This window comes from Trachypithecus francoisi, unplaced genomic scaffold, assembly GCF_009764315.1.
Source record: "Trachypithecus francoisi isolate TF-2019V2 unplaced genomic scaffold, Tfra_2.0 Lachesis_group17, whole genome shotgun sequence".
NCBI classification, from domain to species: domain Eukaryota; kingdom Metazoa; phylum Chordata; class Mammalia; order Primates; family Cercopithecidae; genus Trachypithecus; species Trachypithecus francoisi.
The window spans coordinates 87,014,139-87,035,070 of record NW_022681462.1 but is presented as its reverse complement, the minus strand read 5'-3'; the positions used below and the strand labels follow the sequence as shown (position 1 = coordinate 87,035,070).

Here is a 20,932-nt window from a genome sequence, read left to right as displayed (position 1 = left end):
TTCCATCTGCCTCTGTTCTAGGACATTTATTATTTGGTTCAAACCTTTCCTCAATTTTGGACAGATGCATATCCAGATGATGCGTCTCTGAATCCTTATACATGCTCAAACATGCTTTTTGCCCTAATAAGTGAATTATATCTTAATGGGGTATATTGAGTTACAGTCCTTTTCTTCTAGTCAATAGAGGCTAGTCTACTCTCTTCTAGTTTCCAGATTGCAGATAGAAACTTGCTGGGCACAGTGGCTCATACTTGTAATCCTAGCACTTTGGGAGGCTGAGGCAGGAGGATTGCTTAAGCATAAGAGTTTGAGACCAGCCTGAGCAACATAGTGAGACCCCTACACTACAAAAAAGAGAGAGAGAGAAAGGTGGGGGGAAGGAAGAAAGGAAGGGAGGGAGGAAGCCATTTTTATTTTTTAACCAATTGTGGGTAACTTATTCTTTCCACACTTGTTAGAACCTGAAATTTTATAAAATATAGGCATGCATTTTTGTTCTCATAAATCCATCCTTTAACTAGTGAATGTTTTCAATCTGTATAATCTGCTAGAATTTAGGAAAACTGTATTCTTTTATTTGTTTAACTATTGAATCTTCTTCATCCATTCCTCTTCCTCCTTCTAAAATTCCTGTTATTCTTATAGCAGGGTCTCCTGAATTTTTCCTTAAGTCCCATCATTTTATTATTTCCATCTCTATAGGCTTTTGCTCTGCTGTGTTAAATAAATAATTATTCAATGATCCTTGTTAAAGCGCATTAAGGAAGACTTTATTTAGCACCATCACTACAGGTTTAGGGACCACTGCAATGGGTTGTTGCAGTGGAGGAGACAGGTCGGGATCAACTCTGAGTGCATCATGGACAAGTGGGAATGTATAGCCAAGGAGCAGTGTAGGGGGTCAGTGGATGGAAAAGAAGAGGCATCAGGGGTAAGGGGGATTCTATCTAAACTGACCTAACAGGATTCTTACTGAAGACAGGCCAGGGTGGTCGGATATCACTTGGGGGATGGTGGAGGATGAGGAACTTGATCAGATATTGAGAGTGATCAGATGTCAAGGATGGGAGATTCTTACTAAAACAGGAATTTACAAGGAGTGCTATGGATATGTAGCGGGGAGGAGGCCAGGGATGCTGCTAAACATCCTACAATGCACAGGACAATCTCGTATAACAACGAACTAGCCAGTCCAAAATGTCAACACTACCGAGGTTGAGAAATCTTCACGTAGCTTACGGATACAGCTTTTACCCAGTCAAAATCGCCAGTATCCTTCTCCTGGGGCTGAACCTCTCCCCCGGGAGTGTCAGAAGGAGGGGGCGTGATAAGGATCCCAGGACTGCGTTTTGCCTTCCTTCCCCACCCCCACTCTCAACGGTTCCTTTCTCTTCTCTTAGCAGCACCCAGCTTGCCCACCCATACCCAAGATGGGCAGGATGCCAGCCTGCTACATAAATGTGCCAAAAGCCTGGCCTTGCCTGGAAAATGGACCGATTCGCCTGCCAAGAGGTTGGGTCTCGTTCCCTAGAGAGAAGGAAGTTTCCTCTCCTTGCAGTGAGAGCTAGAATCGCACTTTCTGCCAAGCTGAGAGAAAGACTCTTTTCCAGAGACTAAAAGGACAAGAAAATCTGATTTGCTCGCTTCTAATTTTGCGTTTTAAAGGGGAAAGGAGCAAAGAGAGGGAGGGTGGTTCTGCTTAGCCCCACCCCTCCGGCTGCCCCAAGTCCCGCCGTCCATTCCGGTGGAGGCAGAGGCAGTCCTGGGACTCTGGGGCTCGTGCTATGCCACCCGGACCTGCAGGAGCCAGAACCGCTCGGCGCCGCCTGGTGCACGGGAGGGGAGCCGGGCCAGGAGTAAGTACCTCACACGGGTGCCGGGGACCCGGGTAGGGCTGGGGGATTCCAACTCAGAGGGAGTGTGATTTGCCTGATCCTCTTCGGCGTTGTCCTGCTCTGCCGCATCCAGCCCTGTACCGCCATCCCACTTCCCGCCGTTCCCATCTGTGTTCCGGGTGGGATCGGTCTGGAGGCGGCCGACGACTTCCCAGTCAGGAGCTCGGGGCCGAGACCGGGTCCGCGGGAGACCAGGGCAGCGAGGCACTGGCCGGCAGGGGACACCGCGGTGCCAGCCTGAGGCTGGGCTGCTCCGCGAGGATACAGCGGCCCCTGCCCTGCTCTGCCCTGTCCTGTTCTGCCCTCTGTCCTCAGAGAACATGTTAGCCGTGCACTTTGACAAGCCGGGAGGACCAGAAAACCTCTACGTGAAGGAGGTGGCCAAGCCGAGCCCGGGGGAGGGTGAAGTCCTCCTGAAGGTGGCGGCCAGTGCCCTGAACCGGGCGGACTTAATGCAGGTACCCAGGGTTCAGCTGTGCCGGGTTGGGTGGGACTACCTCTCAACAGCATTCAGTGGACATTGACCAGACGTGAAGGCGTGCACCGCCCCACACCCAACAGGCACATGCGCTGGGGCTTCCCAGACCTAACCCAGGGCTCCCCTTTTGTTCATACAAAACAAGGGGGAGTATTTGCAAAGCAGAATCCACCCCCAGCTAATCCAGAGCTACTCAGGCCTCCAGATAAGGAGGGCGGAACTAACATTGTTGTGGGGTGTGGGCACACTTACTCCCCAGGCTACCCTGTTCATCGTCTTCATTCTACAGATAAGGAAACTGAAAGTCAGCAAGGTTAAGCAGTATGCCTAAGGCCATGACACTAGCAGGCAGAAGAGCTGGGATTCAAGCTGAGGTCTTTGTGGCTCTGAGGATCTCTTAACTCTTTCCACTCTGAGAGTCCCAGAGCTGACAGCTGGCAGTACTCTATAAGAATTGTCTTCTGTCTGCTACTGATTTACTGACCTGGGCCCACTGCATTGGTTGTGGTCATTCAGAAATGTGCATCAGAATTCCCTGGGGCACAAAAGAAACGTGATGGGGGCCCAGGCACATGTACTTTGAAATACTCCTCAGGTGGTTCTGCCACACACTCCTGGTTAAGTCCCTCTGCTCTACAGCTTCTGAGGACTGGGGTGAGTGAGCACAGAGCCTAGCGCTTGATGCATGGGAACCATCATCAAGGTTCCCAATCCCATGACTGTATTTTCCCCTGTCTGGGACTCAGTTTTTCCATCTGTAAAGCAAAGGGTTCAGGTGAGGTAAATACCTAAGGACTCTACCAGTTATAACATCCACTGATCATGTGACCTCCAGTTTATTTGCATAAAACGAATGGCCTCTCCTTTCTCTTCTCCTGACTTACAAAAACCTGACTTCATCCTGAAATTTGTTTCTGAAAAAAAAAGACGGGATGTTGGAAGAGGGGCCGGGGTGGTGACACACAGCCTTCTGATCATGCTCACCACTTAGTGCACTTCTTTCTCTGCAGAGAGAAGGCCAGTATGACCCACCTCCAGGAGCCAGCAACATTTTGGGACTTGAGGCATCTGGACACGTGGCAGAGCTGGGGCCTAGCTGCCAGGGACACTGGAAGATCGGGGACGCAGCCATGGCTCTGCTCCCCGGTGGGGGCCAGGCTCAGTATGTCACTGTCCCCGAAAGCCTCCTCATGCCTATCCCAGAGGGATTGACCCTGCTCCAGGCTGCGGCCATCCCGGAGGCCTGGCTCACCGCATTCCAGCTGTTACATCTTGTGGGTGAGGAGGCCTCCATGCTCACTCCACACAATGTGGCTCAACACCTTCATAAATAAGCCACCTTGAATCCCAGCAATCCTCCAGGGCACTCCCAGGCCCTGCTGTATCACCTGTACTGTCAGGTCTTCAAACCATGTTAGAAGGGTTTAATGTTGAGGCTGAGAATCATGGTTAGCAGATAGAAGGTCTGGATCACACTAGATAGGAGACTTCTGTACACCTTAACACCAGAGGCTCAGCAGCAGTCCCAGCTTCTCAAAATCATGCTGAGCTTCTCTCTGGGGTCCCAGTGCAACAGATGGGGTCAATTGACTCATTTATTCCTCCCCAATCCCATTAAGGACAGTCAAGAACTCACATAGGCCGGGCGCCGTGGCTCAAGCCTGTAATCCCAGCACTTTGGGAGGCCGAGACGGGCGGATCACGAGGTCAGGAGATCGAGACCATCCTGGCTAACATGGTGAAACCCCGTCTCTACTAAAAAATACAAAAAACTAGCCGGGCGACATGGCGGGCACCTGTAGTCCCAGCTGCTTGGGAGGCTGAGGCAGGAGAATGGCGTAAACCAGGAGGCGGAGCTTGCAGTGAGCTGAGACCCGGCCACTGCACTCCAGCCTGGGCGGCAGAGCGAGACTCCGTCTCAAAAAAAAAAAAAAAAAAAAAAAAGAACTCACATAAGGGAATCTAAGAAGACTTGTTCCTTGCCTTTAGACAGTGCAGTGTGACTCAGAAGGCAACATATGCATAAGATCAGATGACCATAGAGTTTAGAAGGATAGCCCAGTCTCTAACTACAATAGAAACTGGAGATGGGAAAAGATGGTGTGGACAAGCGTAGTCAGAAAGCTTTTTGGAAGATAAGGCTTTGAAGGGTGGGTAGACTTGTGAAGGGCATAGGCATGCCAAGGTGGCCTAAGAAAGAGTATCGGCCAGGCAAGGTGGCTCACACCTATAATAGTAGCAGTTTGGAAGACGGATCACTTGAGCCCAGGAATTCGAGACCAGCCTGGGCAACATGGCAAACCCTGTTTCTACACAAAACACAAAAATTAACCAGGCATGATAGTGCACGCCTGTTGTCTCAGTTACTCAGGAGGCTGAGTTGGGAGGATCACCTGAACCCAGGAAGGTTAAGGCTGCAGTAAGGCATGATCATGCCACTGTACTCCAGCCTGGGCAGTAGAGTGAGACTCTGTCTCAAAGAAAAAGTAAGAGTAGGCCGGACCTCGGCTCACCTCGGGAGGCCGAGGCAGGCAGATCACAAGGTCAGGAGATTGAGACCATCCTGGCTAACACAGTGAAACCTCGTCTCTACTAAAAATACAAAAAATTAGCCAGGCGTGGTGGCGGGTGCCTGTAGTCCTAGCTACTCAGGAGGCTGAGGCAGGAGAATGGCATGAACCTAGGTGGGTGGAGCTTGTAGTGAGCTGAGATCACGACGCTGTACTCCAGCCTGGGTGACAAAGAGAGACTGTCTCAAAAAAAAAAGGAAAGAGTATCAAGATGGGACCAGCCACTGCACTCAGTAGTGAAGGATGACTATTGTGATTTGTGAAAAATGAAGCTGGGGCCAGATCATGGTGTCCTTGAATATCAAGCTGTCTGGACTCAACGCAAAAGCCAATGGAGAAGCACTTTACATTTTGAGGAGGAATAACGTAATGAAAGTGCCATCTTAGGAAGAAGAGCCTGGTGGTTACCTGTTGCCTGGATCAGGAAGACCAGCTAGAGGCATTTCAGACTCTACAAGGACTGGCTTTGGGTGGTGGGTGACCATGGGAATGGTAGTTGTTCGTACTTATTCAGGTGTAGGTCAGAGATGTGCATTTTGGTGTTATATCATAGATAAAATAGAGATTATGGATGTGACTGCTTACAGCCCTGTTTCAAAAGGCTGTTTTCCACTTTAGTCAGAGGAAATAAGACAAAAAAGGATTGTCAATATGCTTTTTCTTTCTCCAAAGAACAAGACGGTTTGTATTTGAGTCACAGCGTCCCACCCCCACCCCACCAAATAAAAAAGGAAAAGCAAAAGATCGATTTGGCATTTGGTGCAACGGCCAGGTGATCTTGATAGAATATGCCTGTGTGGGGAATATGTAGTAGTTGCAAAGTAAAGAGAACCCTGTACTTTCTGTCACAGGAAACGTTCAGGCTGGAGACTATGTGCTAATCCATGCAGGACTGAGTGGTGTGGGCACAGCTGCTATCCAACTCACCCGGATGGCTGGAGCTATTCCTCTGGTCACAGCTGGCTCCCAGCAAAAGCTTCAAATGGCAGAAAAGCTTGGAGCAGCTGCTGGATTTAATTACAAAGAAGAGGATTTCTCTGAAGCAACACTGAAATTCACCAAAGGTAAACAACTGTAGAAACAAAGGTTTCTACAGTTCAGCAGGAATTTAAGAGATGATTAAATAAAATCCCCACCAGTCTCAAAGTTGCCAATGCTGTCTATCAGTCTTACCTCTACTAAGTGCTCCACAGCTGCCCTGGCCAAATTCTAGTACTATGGTATCTGACCACTGCAGACAGGCAGTCATATTTATATCTAAGATGGTTTCCATGTGCATTCTTGCAAGAGATAAGATTCATCCACACTTTAGACCACGCAGACTTGGTCTAGAATTATCCAGCACCTTTTCTTCCCAACCAGCCATTCTACACTTAGTTAATAGGAGACTTGGAGTCAGAGACAAGTTTGGAGCCGGGCATGGTAGGGTTGGGTGATAGCACCCTAAATGAGTGAGTAGATGTGCACACTGCTGTATTCCAAAGCCAGATGTGTCTATTTTTGGCTCATCCCTTTCCATTTTTCTTTTCTTTCTTTTTTTTGAAATGGAGTCTCGCTCTGTCACTGAGGATGGAGTGTAGTGGCTTGATCTCGGCTCACTGCAACCTCTGCCTCCCAGGTTCAAGCAATTCTTACTCAGGAGGCCTTATCCCAGCACTTTGGGAGGCCGAGGCGGGTGGATCACGTGGTCAGGAGATCGAGACCATCCTGGCTAACATGGTGAAACTCCATCTCTACTAAAAATACTAAAAATTAGCTGGGCATGGTGGCAGATGCCTGTAGTCCCAGCTACTCGGGAGGCTGAGGCAGGAGAATGGCGTGAACACGGGAGGCAGAGCTTGCAGTGAGCCGAGAGCGCACCGCTGCATTCCAGCCTGAGCGACAGAGCGAGACTCTGTCTCAAAAAAAAAAAAAGAAAGAAAGAAAGAAAAGGAGAGATGAAACCAAAGCTAGAAAGCCTATAATTCCAATAACCCAGTGCGGATACTTCCTAACTTCTATGTGAACAACTAGCCTAGGTTGGGCCTCCTGTATTCTATTTTAAATCATGTCTGGGTGTCAGTGGGACTGTACTTATTTTGGCATGAGAGGAGACTCTAGGCCATGGTGCCCCACTTCCCCCTTGCTGTAGCTAGGCATCATAAAGGGTGATCTTCACACATGCTGTGATAGAGTTCCGCTATCTAAACTCCATTTACAACAGTTCTTCAAGCAGTATTTCTAATTCCAACCTATAGATTTACCACTTGCATCTGTATTTATGTCCATAATCCACAAATATATCATGGTATCTTATTTTGTACCAAGCTTTCTATATCTGACTAGCATCACAAATCTGTTTCCTATGGAAGGTGCTGGAGTTAATCTTATTCTAGACTGCATAGGCGGATCCTACTGGGAGAAGAACGTCAACTGCCTGGCTCTTGATGGTCGCTGGGTTCTCTATGGTCTGATGGGAGGAGCTGACATCAATGGGCCCCTGTTTTCAAAGCTACTTTTTAAGCGAGGAAGTCTGATCACCAGTTTGCTGAGATCTAGGGACAATAAGGTGAGTAATGAATGAAAAGAAAACATGTGATTTAACCCAGAAGAGTGTGGTTCATTTACATTACCCCGAGAAAGGAAGCTCTACCTTAGGTTAGGGAGGTTAGTTTCTATGAAGAAATCTCCCCCTCTGAAGATAAATAGGGAACCTGATTTCAGAGAACTGATTCAGATTGGTCGATAGAGGCTTCAGTATCATGAAAAGAAGTGTAGCTGATACTTCACACGTTATCTGAACATTCTAATAGAATGAACAAAGCACTGACCATATTAGGAAGTATTTCAAGTAGTTCCAAGACTTTGTTTTCAAAGGCAGAATTCATCTCAGTGTGTTAAGAAAGACTCTTAAGTGAGTAAAAAATAAGTAAGCCTTGGCCTTCAACAGATTATAGGTTCCATGCCGGGCACAGTGGCACTCGCCTGTAGTCCCAGGTACTTGGAAGGCTGAGGTGGAGGACTGCTTGAGTCCAGGAGTTTCAAGGCTGCAGTGAGCTATGATTGCACCTGCGCATAGACACTGTACCCCAGCGTGGGCAACATAGCAAAAACACATCTCAAAAAAAAAAGATTATATGCTCCTGAAATATTCCATCTGGCAGTCTAGCAGGTACCAGCTTTGGGAATGTTTCCACCATAGGGTTTTGCACCAGCTGAGGGGACAGGAGAACTTAAGCATCCTTTTTGCACTGAGCCTATATGAGTCCTATCTGTGGCTGCCTCCTGGGTGAAGACCCTTTATTTAAAAACAATTCTTAGGCTGTCAGTGACACTAACATTTTACTTCAGGCTTCAGTCTTTATGTGGTACAGAACAGAAGTTACACATCTGGAGGTACAGGGGAGCCAGAGATCACCTGTAACCCCGCTTTAGCTCCTATGTGGTCTCTTCGGCTGGATTGACAGGAGAAAAGCATGTACTTTTTTTTTTTATGGAGACAGGGTCTTACTCTGTCACCCAGGCTGAAGTCCAGTGGCACAATCAGGCTCCTAGGTAGCCAAGACAAAGGCATACCGCCATGCCTGGCTTGTATTTTTTGTAGAGATGGTTTCACCATGTTGCCCAGGCTGATCTCAAACTCCCAGGCTCAAGTGATCTGGCCAAAGTAAGATGCTTTTGTAATTTTTAGACAAAGAACAATAAATTTGAGAAGAAATAAGACAAAATCGGGCTGGGATAGTAAATTTCTAGGGAAGTCACTAGGAGATATATGGGGGTGAGGGCGTAAAACTAGTGGAAGATAAGTGTTACTTCCTTAAGTGTACTTACTCAGATCCACTGTAGCCCTGTTTCCAGTCTCCGGTGATAAGGGCTATTTTCTTGCCCTAGTATGGGGAGGGTGCCCCCCCCACAGGAATCTGTATGACTTGCTATATGCAAGAAGAGACAGGTCAGCTATCCTTTTCTGAAACTACAATTTCTCCAACGTTTTCACCTCAAAATAAACAATATACCTATCAGACATATTCTGAGATGGCACATCACTCCTTCAGGGGTATTGCACACACATGCTAGGAAGTGAGGGGTTAAGTGTCCCCGTATGCTTTTTCAGATATGTGGTTTCAGAGAGAGCAAGAAGGCTGACGAGGATGAGGAGGGTGGGGTGAGGCTCTCTCCCCAGGCTGATGCTCTCCTTTCCCTTGTCTTAGTACAAGCAAATGCTGGTGAATGCTTTCACGGAGCAAATTCTGCCTCACTTCTCCACGGAGGGCCCCCAACGTCTACTGCCGGTTCTGGACAGAATCTACCCAGTGACCGAAATCCAGGAGGCCCATAAGTACATGGAGGCCAACAAAAACCTAGGCAAGATCGTCCTGGAACTGCCCCAGTGAAGGAGGAGGGGGCAAGACAGGACGCGGCCACCCCAGGCCTTTCTAGAGCAAACCTGGAGAAGATTCACAATAAACAGGCAAGAAACCCGGTGCTTCCTCCAGAGCCGTTTAAAGCTGGTCTAAGGAAATAAAGAGTGGACTGGAAGGGTGGCACGCGGACTGCGGCCGCCGCGGCGGGGTTGGGGAGGGAGTCCGGCGGGCGTCGCAGCGGGGATTTCAGAGCCCCGATCGGCTGAGGCTCGACCTGAGCGCCCCTCCAGGGTCGGAGGTTCTGGGTATAGTTACAACGTCAGTCGTGACACAAGCCGCCAGAACCCCGCAGACTCCGCCTTGAGCACGGCTAGAGGCTCAGACCCACCATCGCATCTCCCGCACCTGCCCGCGCGCCCCGCACGGGGGCACCACAGCAGGCCCCGGCCCTACCGGCTACTCACCTGGGCCCCACCCCACCTCTCGCCGCCCTTCTCAGCCCCCACCACCTCCCGCTACACGTCTGGGCCCCGCCGAACCTCCACCACCCTCCTCAGGACGCGACCACTTCCGCTACTCACCTGGGCCGCACCCCACCTCTCACAGCCCTCCTCAGGCCCCGCCCCCTCCCGCTACTCACTTGGGCCCCTCCCTACTTGTCATAACCCTCCTCAAGCCCCGCCTCCTCCGCTCCCCAATTACTCACCTGGGTCCCGCCCCAGCTCACCGCCCTCCTCAGGCCCCGCCCCCTCCACCCAGGTCCCTTTGCTCAGGGAGGGCCTCCCCTACCGGAACATCCCGCCTTTTGGAGGCTACGCCCCGCCCTTTACGCTACAGAGCCCGGAAGTGTCTTGAACTCGCGTTTCCATCTTCCGGCCTCGCGTCTCAGGCTGGGTTTTACCCCGGAGTGTATTCGAAGGGGGCTGCTACGTCAGCGCGTCTCGGCGTGAGACAGCGCTGTTCTGCTGTAACAGCTTCCGGCGGGTCCTGGATGTTGATGTCCTGCGTCTAGCGGTGTAACGCCTGAAACCAAGCGAGCTCCGGAGGAATTTCAGTATCTGCTACGGTAACCTTATCAGCCCGCCAAGATGGCGATGCAAGCGGCCAAGAGGGCGAACGTGAGTACCGGGTGTTCTGCGGAGGTTGGGAGAACTTCGAGTTTGACTTTATTAGCGGCGTGGATCGGAGCATTCTTGCCCCTCCCCCGTCCCCAGAGCGGAGAACTCCAGAATTCCTATCTTGTCAGCGAAGACACTATCCTGGCCCCATTCTCAGAGATATGCTCCTTGAGCGACATTTCTGCCCCCACCCCTTTTGAGAGTTCCTTAGTCTCTACCCTAGTGTCAGTGATAGTGTTAACCCCTGTAGTCTCTTTGCGTGACCTGCACCTAAGGACCTGGCGTTAGGATTATCTCCTTGGCTTAAAGTCGATAGCGCAGAAGAGTTCTCAGCTAACTTAATGGTTCACCAACAATTGGGGCCTGGGATTCCCCTCAGATCTTGGAGCTTTTCGGATCCTTCATTAATATATTAATTAAAACAATATTTTTTGAGCACCTACTGTGTATTCTGCTTGCCATGTGGGACATAATTCATCAGTTATATTTATTGAACAGCTACTATGTGCCAGACACTAGTCTTACGTATTGGGAATACAGCCGTGAATAAAACAAGTCCTTCTGCTTACATTCTAGTGTTTGAGAGTGCAGTGTTATGGAAACTTTAAAAAAAAACTCAAAAGAGAGATTAGTCAACTGTAAAACGCTTAGAGGTATACGATGAAGTTAGGGTATGCGAGGTGGCTCATGCCTGTAATCCCGGCACTTTGGGAGTCTGAGGTGGGAGGATTGCTTGAGCCCAGAGATTCAAGGCTGTCTTGAGCCATGATTGTACCACTGCACAGCACTTCAGCCCAAGAGACAGAACAAGACCCTCACTCAAAAAAAAAAAAAAAAAAGGCCGGGTGCTGTGGCTCAAGCCTGTAATCCCAGCACTTTGGGAGGCCGAGACGGGCGGATCACAAGGTCAGGAGATCACGACCATCCTGGCTAACACGGTGAAACCCCGTCTCTACTAAAAAATACAAAAAAAAACTAGCCGGGCGAGGTGGCGGGCGCCTGTAGTCCCAGCTACTCGGGAGGCTGAGGCAGGAGAAGGGCGTAAACCCGGGAGGCGGAGCTTGCAGTGAGCTGAGATCCGGCCACTGCACTCCAGCCTGGGTGACAGAGCGAGACTCCGTCTCAAAAAAAAAAAAAATCAAAAAAAGAAGAAAGAAAAGACAGACAATTGACCATTGGATATGTAAATGGAGACTTTTGGTGACCTTGATGATAGGAATCATTTCAGTGAATGAAAACTTGATTGCAGTGGAGTGAAAAGATGGTGAAAGATGAGAAAATGGAAACAGCAAAGACACTCTGTCCATGAGTTCTCATGTAAATAGGAAGTAGGGAAATTGGATAATAGTTGACTTTTTTTTTTTTGAGACAGACTCTCATTCTGTTGCCCAGGCTGGAGTGCAGTGGCGCAGTCTTGGCTCACTGCAACCTCTGTCTCCTGAGTTCAAGCAATTCTCGTGCCTCAGCCTCCTGAGTAGCTGGGATTACAGGTACCCACTGCCACACCCGGCTAATTTTTGTATTTTTAGTAGAGACAGGATTTCTCCATGTTGGACGGGCTGGTCTCGAACTCCTGACCTCAAGTGATCCACCTGCCTTGGCCTCCCAAAATGCTGGGATTACAGGCATGAGCCACCGCACCCGGCCAGATAGTTGACTTTTTAAAAGATGTGTGATATAGGTGTGTTGTTATGCCAATGGGAGCAATCCAGCAGGGTGTGAGAAACATGATATGGAAGAAAGATAGGTTAAGTCCAGAAGTGGAGGTTTTTAGCAGATGAAGGTTGGCGTAGTAATAGAGGAAAAGTAGTTGGATATAGATGAAAAGTATTTACCAATTGGTCATGTCTATTTTCTCCAGGAAACAAGAATCAGGGTCATCTCCTGGGATAGGCAGGGAAGAGGGTACGGCCCAACTCCGGTGTTAGCAGGACTGATGGTGGTAAGGTTTGCGAAGGCCTACAGATACCTACTACCATGCCTGGCTAATTTTTAAAATTTTTTATAGAGATGGGGGTCTCACTGTGTTGTCCAGGCTGGTCTCAAACTCCTGGGCTCAAGTGATCCTCCCAAAGTGCTGGGATTATAGGCATGAGCCACTGCACCCAGCCTCTTGTTGCTTTTTCAAAGATCTTCCCATTTTCAGAAAGATCAAATTATACCTCTTATTCTTGGCTTTTTATTATTATGTATCATTAAGAATTTTTTTAAATGGTAGCACTTCTGCCCCTAATTATAATAACAATACATATTTCTCATTTTAGATTCGACTTCCACCTGAAGTAAATCGGATATTGTATATAAGAAATTTGCCATACAAAATCACAGCTGAAGAAATGTATGATATATTTGGGAAATACGGACCTATTCGTCAAATCAGAGTGTGAGTCTTACTGAGTCATTTAAAGAAAATAGCATAATCTGTAATCAGAATTTTAGCTGACGATGAGGCCACCCTGTGTTGTGTGCGGTGCAGCAACCCTTACCAAGAGCCTAGAGACTAACAGATTGAGATCAAAGAGATGAGATCTTTTTGAAGGAGGGAAAAAACCTACTGAGACCCTAATGATCCACTCAATGAGAGCCAAGAAGAGGATTTGAGTTTCCTCAAAGCATTCATTGAAGTAATAATGAATGCTTTGAGGAAACTGGTTGAGAAAGGAAAGAACTAACATTTATTGCCTACCCATTATTTGTAAAGCTAGCTGTTACACTATGTTTTTTGTATGCAGTAGCTCTATAATTTTCTCAACAATCATCACTGTCTCTTTAAATAACTCCAGAATTTCTGAATAAGTAAAAAAGTATAAAAGTAACAGAAAAAAGTGATATTTTCAACTACAGCTCTTTCAATTGAAGATTTGAAAGTATAGAGGAAAACATCTAATTACAAGCATTCATGTTTTAATTTAATGTAAAGATTGGGGCTCATACCTTCAAGTGACATTTACTGGACATCTACTGAATACCATTAACCATAATAAGTGCTTTTATTTGGATCAACAAAACTATAGCCCTGAGAGTAAAGTACCTTTCTAGTCTTACAGTGCTTAGTGGTAAATTCTTCTGACTCTAAATTGAACCTCTGCATTACACAGTACCATACATAGCCCCTGATACTCTAACTCATATGAAAAGGCTAGTGACTTAAGAGTCCATCTGAAAGGATTTCTAAAGCTTTTGTTTTTAAAAAAGTATTATTTTACCCCAGTAATGACTACATATGAAGTTTTTATTTCTAGTCAGAATTCTGTGTTGTATGACTTGAGAGCTCCTTCCTGGCTTTAGGACTATGAGGTCTTGAGGGCCCTCCTTTTGAATGACACGGTCCCTCCAGAGAGTAAACCAAGAGCTGGAAATACATGATCATTGGTACTCAGATGGGGATGAAAGTGAACGTGTTATAGACCAGCTGTCCTTTTTAGGAGGTCTCAGTCCTTTGAGCATCTGATAAAAGCTTTAGACCATCTCTACAGAAGAATGCACACATGTTGCATATATTTCAGGGGATACACGGACTCTAGGTTAAGAAACCCTGCTCTAGATATATAAAGAATGGTATACAAGGTCCGGAGTTCAAGACCTGCCTGGCCAACATGGCGAATCCCTGACTTGGGGATCAGGAGACAAGATTCTACTTCAGGCCTTGTTACTAGCCATGTGTGTGACTAGTTGCCTAGATTTTTTGGTTTTCTGTTCAAGTATGAGATAATCTGGGTGGTGGCCTTTTAGCTTTTAATGTGGAAACAGCATGGATTGGTTGTAAGGCCTGGGTTAAAATACTGGCTTGCCTACTCTTATGAAACTGGAGAAAATATTTAACCTTATCTGGGCTTCAGTTATCTATGAAATAGTCTTCCTAACCCACTATCTTAAGAGAATTTTAGTTTGAATGAAATTAGACAGTGTCTGTGAAGGTACTTTATCAGTTTTCCTTCCCAGTGTACATCAGCCACTCCTCTGCTCCTGTAGCATTTCCATGTGTCTCTCCTAGGTTAGCACGTGGTTTTGCTGTTGTCTCTATACTCATCTGTCACCCTGGGGAGGCTGTGAGTTCCTCCAGGGCTCATACCATATATTATTTTTGGTTTTGTGTTGATAGCACTTGTGCGATACATGGTAAGCACCCAATGTATACTAAATGAATAATATAGAAAATAGTAGAAGAGGCCAGATGCGGTGACTCCAGTCCCAGCACTTTGGGAGGCCAAGACAGGCAGATCACCAGAGCTTAGGAGTTCGAAACCACCCTGGCCAACATGGTGAAACCCCGTCTCTACCAAAAAAATACAAAAATTAGCTGGGCATGGTGGCACGTGCCTGTAATGCAGTTACTCAGGAGGCTCAAGTGGGAGAATCGCTTAAACCTGGGAGGCTGAGGCTGCAGTGAGTGAGCTGAGATCACACCACTGCACTCCAGTCTGGGTGACAGAGCGGGACCCTGTTTCAAAAAAGAGAAAAGAAAATAGAGTAATAATATAAAAAGTGGTTGTGATTAGTTTATAAAGACATTATAAAGTTTATTGATAGTACTTAATTAAAGGATGCTTAAATCACTGAAGTTAGAGAATGTTTCAAAAAGCCAAAATGAAAGGACAGGGAATAAAGCAGGGGCATCTTAAGAAGAGTGCAGAGCAGCTCAGAACGTTTGTGCTTCTATTTTCCTTGTATCTGGAATGGTTTTCACCAGCTCATCTCATGCCTGGCTCCTTCTCATTCTTCAGGTCTCAGCTTCAATGTCACCTTGTCAGAGAGGTTTTCCCTGACCACCCTAGCTGAAGTAGCTCCCTGTTTCCCTATCTGTTACAGCTTTCTACTTCTTTTATGAAACACTTTTTTTTTTTTTTTGAGATGGAGTTTTGCTCTTGTTGCCCAGGCTGGAGTACAATGGCACGATCTTGGCTCACTACAAACTCTGCCTCCCAGGTTCAAGTGGTTCTCCAGCCTCAGCCTCCCAAGTTGCTGGGATTAACAGGTACCCACCACCATTCCTGGCTAATTTTTGTATTTTTAGTAGAGATGGGGTTTCACCATGTTGGCCAGGCTGGTCTTGAACTCCTGACCTCAGGTGATCCTCCCACCTCGGCTTCCTAAAGTGCTGGGATTACAAGCGTGAGCCACCATGCCAAGCCAAAACATTTCTTAAGATTTATAATTATTTCAGGGCCGGGCGCAGTGACTCACATGTGTAATCCCAGCACTTTGGGAGGCCAAAGTGGGCAGATCACAAGATCAGGAGTTTGAGACCAGCTTGACCAACATGGTGAAACCTCGTCTCTACTAAAAACACAAAAATCAGCTGGGTATGGTGGCGCGCGTCTGTAATCCCAGCTACTCAGGAGGCTGAGGCAGGAAGAATCGCTTGAACCTAGGAGGTGGAGGTTGTAGTGAGCCAAGTTGCGCCACTGCACTCCAGCTTGGGTGACAGAGAGAGACTCCGTCTCAAAAACAAACAAACAAAAAAGATTTATAATGATTTAATATTTATGTAATGTCTTTCTACTGCCTGAATATAAGCTTGAAGGAAGGAAGGGATGATGCTTGTCTTTTTCACTATTGTATTTCTAGTGCCTGTCACAGAAAGAACATAGTCTATATGTGTTGAATAGGTTAGTAGAAGTTTAGGGTACAGGAGCTTAGGTCTAAATTATAGATTGAGAAACAGCTGTTTTTCTGTTCCATTACTATGATCATGCTTTATTGTATACCTGGCACCTGGCACTAGGGTGACCAACCTTCCCAGTTTTCCCAGTACTGAGAGATTTTCTGGGACACTGGACTTTTCAGTGCTAAAACCTGGACAGTCCCAATCAAATCAGGATGATTTGGTTTGACCCTACCTGGCATGTAGCAGACACTTGGTACTTTGTATTTTTTAAAACTCTTTCATACTTGTTACCTCTTTTGATTATTAAACCCACATGGAAGGTAGGGCACGTGATAGAGCCTGATGGCACTGGACAGGTGAAGCAGCCGAAGCTCAGAGAGGCTAAGTTACATGCTTAGGTGTTCTTATTCCTACTCTAAGATTTTAATGCCAGTCAAGAAAATTGCAGCACTTTGGGAGGCTGAGGTGGGTGGATCACTTGAGGCCAGGAGTTCGAGACCTGCCTGGCCAACATGGCAAAGCCCCAACTCTACTAAAAATACAAAAATTAGTCGGGCATGGTAGCGCACACCTGCACGAGAATTGCTTGACTCTGTCTCAAAAAAAATAAGAAAATAATGTTAGCTCAGTGTCCAATACGTGGTAGGTACAAAGACATGCTTTTAAAAGTTCAAATTATAGTATAGTAGGGCTGGGACACTTAAGATGGAGAGTCTTTAAAGTGGGGTTAGTGTCTATCCCTATTCTAGTTCCTAAGAAGATACAAGAGGAAGAAAGAGAGTTGCTTTGTTTTGTTTTGAGCTTCCTGGACAAAGTGTGTGTGAGAGAATTGATAGGAGAAAGTAGATCTCGACTTTTCAAAGGCATATTAGCATCTGCCTTATGCACGGCACTAAAGGAGTAAATGAAGTACACATAAGATCACCTTTGTTTTGTTTTGTTTTTTTTTTTTTTGAGACGGAGTCTTGCTCTGTCACCCGGGCTGGAGTGCAGTGGCCGGATCTCAGCTCACTGCAAGCTCCGCCTCCCGGGTTTACGCCATTCTCCTACCTCAGCCTCCTGAGTAGCTGAGACTACAGGCGCCAGCCACCTCGCCCGGCTAGCTTTTTGTATTTTTTAGTAGAGACGGGGTTTCACCATGTTAGCCAGGATGGTCTCAAACTCCTGACCTCGTGATCCGCCCGTCTCGGCCTCCCAAAGTGCTGGGATTACAGGCTTGAGCCACCGCGCCTGGCCCGTATTAAGTTTTTAAAAGTCAAAAGTCTGAAAGTTGTTAAGACTTCCCAGAGCCTAAAGAACGTTCTAAAACCCCTCGTCAGGCCTACACAACCTGACGAAGTGAGCGCATTCATTGACAGTGGCACCCTCCAATCACCCGCAGTACCCTATACCTTTTCAATTTTACAGGAAGCACAAGCTTGAGCAGGGCCCGGACTATAGTCCTGTCCCAGATCAAGTCTAGGCAGCTACCTCCTCTTCCCATGGCTCCACTGCTTTTACTCAACCGTATGTAGGGACTGTGGCAGATGGAGAGTCAGCCCACAGTCTTAAACCACATTCCACAGTTGCACTGGGTAGTTGGAACACTGATGGAGGCAAGGGGGCCATCTTGTCACCCAGAGCCTGAACTGAGTGAGACCTCTATCCATTGTCTCCACTAACAGTCACATGGCCATGTGCTGCCTGCAGTTTAGTGTTCCATTGCGCCTCAAACCTCTCTACCTCTCCCAGAGGAAGTTGGTAAGGTGAAGGAAGGAAGTGGCCACGAATACCTACACTAACAGCAACCCCGTATCCATGAGTAAGGTCAGCTTCCACTTCCAGCCACCTTTCAGCATTCTACCCTGGCTCACAGATAACCCTATCCACAAGCACACTTCCACTCCCATCTTTGCAGAAGCCTAGCCCTTCTCCCTAGCCACACAGCTGTATCATGCATTAGCATTTGAGTTGTATTAAAAATGAATGTAGACCGTTTGTGTTGGCCCATGCCTGTAATTCCAACACTTTGGGAGGCTGAGGCAGGCGGATCACTTGAGATCAGGAGTTTGAGACCAGCCTGGGGAACATGATGAAACCCTGTCTCTACTAAAAATACAAAAATTAACTGGGCTTGGTGGCACATGCCTGCAGTCCCAGCTACTTGGGAGGCTGAGGCACAAGAATCACTTGAACTTGAAAGGCAGAGGTTGCAATGAGCTGAGATCGTGCCACTTACACTTCAGCCTAGGCAACAGAGTGAGATTCTATCCCAAAAAAAACAAAAACAAAACAAAACAAAGACATCGTAGAGCCAGTCAGGGTGGCAAGAGCACCTGTAGTCCCCACAACTCACAAGGCTGTTCTGTGTAGTAGCTGTGTTCTTAGTATTCCTGATGTGACAGTCAGCTTGACCTATAGATATTTTACTTAAGATAAAAGCGAAAAGCAAAATTACCTAATTCAAGAAATTACAGGTTTATCCAGTATATCTATCCGTGTTTATTTCCTCTAATTGTTTCAGGTTGATTTCAAAATACTTAACTAAAAACATATTTTAATTTACTGTTTTTAAAAGACAGTTGCCAGTTTAAAAGATAGTTCTGTAAGTCAACTATCAATGCTCGGTAAATGTATATCTTAATTAAATTTGATTTAACTCTCCAGGGGGAACACACCTGAAACTAGAGGAACAGCTTATGTGGTCTATGAGGACATCTTTGATGCCAAGAATGCATGTGATCACCTATCGGGATTCAATGTTTGTAACAGATACCTTGTGGTTTTGTACTATAATGCCAACAGGGTAAGTGTAGCAAAGTTCTCATTGTGTAGTGATCTCATTTGAGAATTAGTGTAGAACTGTACTGTGATGATATATGTCTACTGTGACTTTGTTTTTTGGCTAATGCTATTGATGAAATTCATTTGGCTGTAGATTGGTAATTTACTTTTGGTGCTTACCACATTTCCAGGCATTTCAGAAGATGGACACAAAGAAAAAGGAGGAACAGTTGAAGCTTCTCAAGGAGAAATACGGCATCAACACAGATCCACCAAAATAAATGTTTTCTACATTTCCATTTTGGACTAAATCCCATGAATGACAATTTTCCACTTTTTTTTCCTTTTTAATTAATTCTAAATATTGTGATTTCTAATTTGAGGTTCAACATGACCTACTTGAAACTTTGATACATATTAGAATACATTGTGTTAATAAACTTACAGCTTTTTGTGAAACACCTCAATCTTTTCTCTTGAACTTTCCCTTCCTGTTTGATACCAGGAAAAAACAGTTGAAGCTTATCAAGAATTGTAGGTGCTCCTAGGGATTCCGTGCTTCTTGAAAAGAGGACTTCTTAATGTAAATTCTTAATGCCTCCAGGGCCCGGTGCAGTGCTTAGCCATCAAAGGAACTTGCTGTTTACTGAATGTCTATTAATAATTAAACCTTCATAACAACTCAGTGAAGATAGGTATTTGCATTTTGCAGGTGAGGAAACCAAAGCTCATGATGTTGGTTGAATGAATAAAATGCTAACATACAAAGCTGGTGTGATAACAACCAGTTATTAACCAAGCCTTTACATGTGAATAATGCTTGCTTTATAGTTAACAAAACACCTTTGTCAATATGGGTACCCTGGCCTTTAGAACAGAGGTCTATTATAGAAATGGTCATTTAGATGATAGTACATTGTTAGAAACTTAGATTTGCCTCTTTAAATTTTTTAAAAAATTATTATGGGTACATAATGGTTGTCATGTTGGTAGAAATTTGAGAGCAAGCTGCTTGGGTAGTGGTGTTGGTTGTTATATGACTAAGATTGTATTTATGTAGCCTTTTCCTTTAGTTATTAAGCATCTGTATATATTTTGGATCTTAGTTCATAATATATCTTTACCATAAATAAAATACTTAATGCTCATTCTTACTATCATAAGTTCCCATGACATGGAAATAGTATGGTTATTACCCCATTCATCATCATGGCAGCTTGGGAGAATATAGCCATGATTTGCTTTTTATTGCTTAGGCATGGACCAAATGGAAAAACATGGACTGTTTTGTGTGTAATTGGAACCTAAAATCAATTTGAAGGGCACATACACTAAATCATTTCAATGGACAAAGAGCATCAATTCTGCTTTTAATTGTATCTGAATGTTTTTTGAAAGCAGTGTAAGAGAGTAGAGTCATTTCTAGGGGTGGGCAGATAAGAAAGGAGCCACAGCTGTAATTTTCTTTTGAATGCTTTTATGAGTGCATTATTGGTTTTTGTAATGCGTGGTATGCCTTTAGATAATGTAAAAAGAAATTTTAAAAGACTTTCTTGTAAGGGAAAAACTGAAATTAGACTTTAAAACTTAGAGTGTGATTTGTCTAAGTGGCAGGCTAGCTTGCCTCTGGTGTAGCTGTTTTAATAACAAGGAAAAATTCCTTCTATTAGCAATCATGACCAGTCCATCATTTGGATTGATATATGTTAGCTGAATTTCGTGACCTAAAGTTAAGACTTTTAAAACTTCCCTCTAATTTGGAAATTCCATATCTTGTCCCAATTAAGTTACAAGAACTTGCACTCAGTGGACAAACACTGACCCCCCACTCTGTACACAGTACTGCACCAAGATGCTGAGGATATAATTACGATCAGTCCTTTGCACAAGGCATCCAAAGCTCAGTTTTTCAAATGCTTTTAAGAGTACAACAGATGACTGTGTTTATATGTGCACACATGTGTGCCAGAGCTGCTTGACTTTCATCTAGGTTAAATTTTTGAGTTTCTAAGAAAAAATTTGTATGAATAGAGAATTCATTGACTGAAAGTTTGAAAACAACTGACGTGACCTTGATCTTATTATTGCTCTTCTGTTTAACAACTTTAGTGGCTTTCACAGGCCAATGTCCAAACTCATTAGTATACTGCATCA

At 45.7% G+C, this 20,932-nt stretch overlaps 2 protein-coding genes across 3 annotated transcripts; both read left to right on the top strand.

Moving 5' to 3' along the window:
* The first annotated feature begins 1,379 nt into the window (after nt 1–1,379).
* TP53I3 (tumor protein p53 inducible protein 3) lies at nt 1,380–9,464 on the top strand. Of its 2 annotated transcripts, none has more exons than XM_033176411.1 (6): nt 1,380–1,859; nt 2,214–2,356; nt 3,387–3,654; nt 5,798–6,010; nt 7,298–7,494; nt 9,137–9,464. In XM_033176411.1, exons 2-6 carry the CDS (start codon nt 2,219–2,221, stop codon nt 9,317–9,319), a joined length of 999 nt encoding a protein of 332 aa, XP_033032302.1. In that variant the 5' UTR covers nt 1,380–1,859; nt 2,214–2,218; the 3' UTR covers nt 9,320–9,464. The 2 variants fall into 2 exon arrangements, with proteins under 2 accessions (XP_033032302.1, XP_033032301.1); XM_033176410.1 differs by having other exon boundaries at nt 2,214–2,365.
* Nucleotides 9,465–9,900: 436 nt separating this feature from the next.
* Nucleotides 9,901–19,926, top strand: SF3B6 (splicing factor 3b subunit 6). Its single transcript, XM_033176412.1, has 4 exons — nt 9,901–10,407; nt 12,672–12,790; nt 18,662–18,800; nt 18,970–19,926. The coding sequence occupies exons 1-4, from the start codon at nt 10,378–10,380 to the stop codon at nt 19,057–19,059; spliced, it is 378 nt and encodes a 125-aa protein (XP_033032303.1). The 5' UTR covers nt 9,901–10,377; the 3' UTR covers nt 19,060–19,926.
* The last annotated feature ends 1,006 nt before the right edge of the window (nt 19,927–20,932 follow it).

Coding starts and splice junctions, on each gene's coding strand:
- TP53I3 (XM_033176410.1), top strand. CDS start 2,219: ATGTTAGCCGTGCACTTTGACAAGCCGGGAGGACCAGAAAACCTCTAC. Junction 2,366..3,386: donor ACTTAATGCAGGTACCCAGG/GTTCAGCTGTGC, acceptor CTTTCTCTGCAG/AGAGAAGGCCAGTATGACCC. Junction 3,655..5,797: donor CCAGCTGTTACATCTTGTGG/GTGAGGAGGCCT, acceptor TTTCTGTCACAG/GAAACGTTCAGGCTGGAGAC.
- SF3B6 (XM_033176412.1), top strand. CDS start 10,378: ATGGCGATGCAAGCGGCCAAGAGGGCGAAC. Junction 10,408..12,671: donor AAGCGGCCAAGAGGGCGAAC/GTGAGTACCGGG, acceptor TTCTCATTTTAG/ATTCGACTTCCACCTGAAGT. Junction 18,801..18,969: donor TGTACTATAATGCCAACAGG/GTAAGTGTAGCA, acceptor CCACATTTCCAG/GCATTTCAGAAGATGGACAC.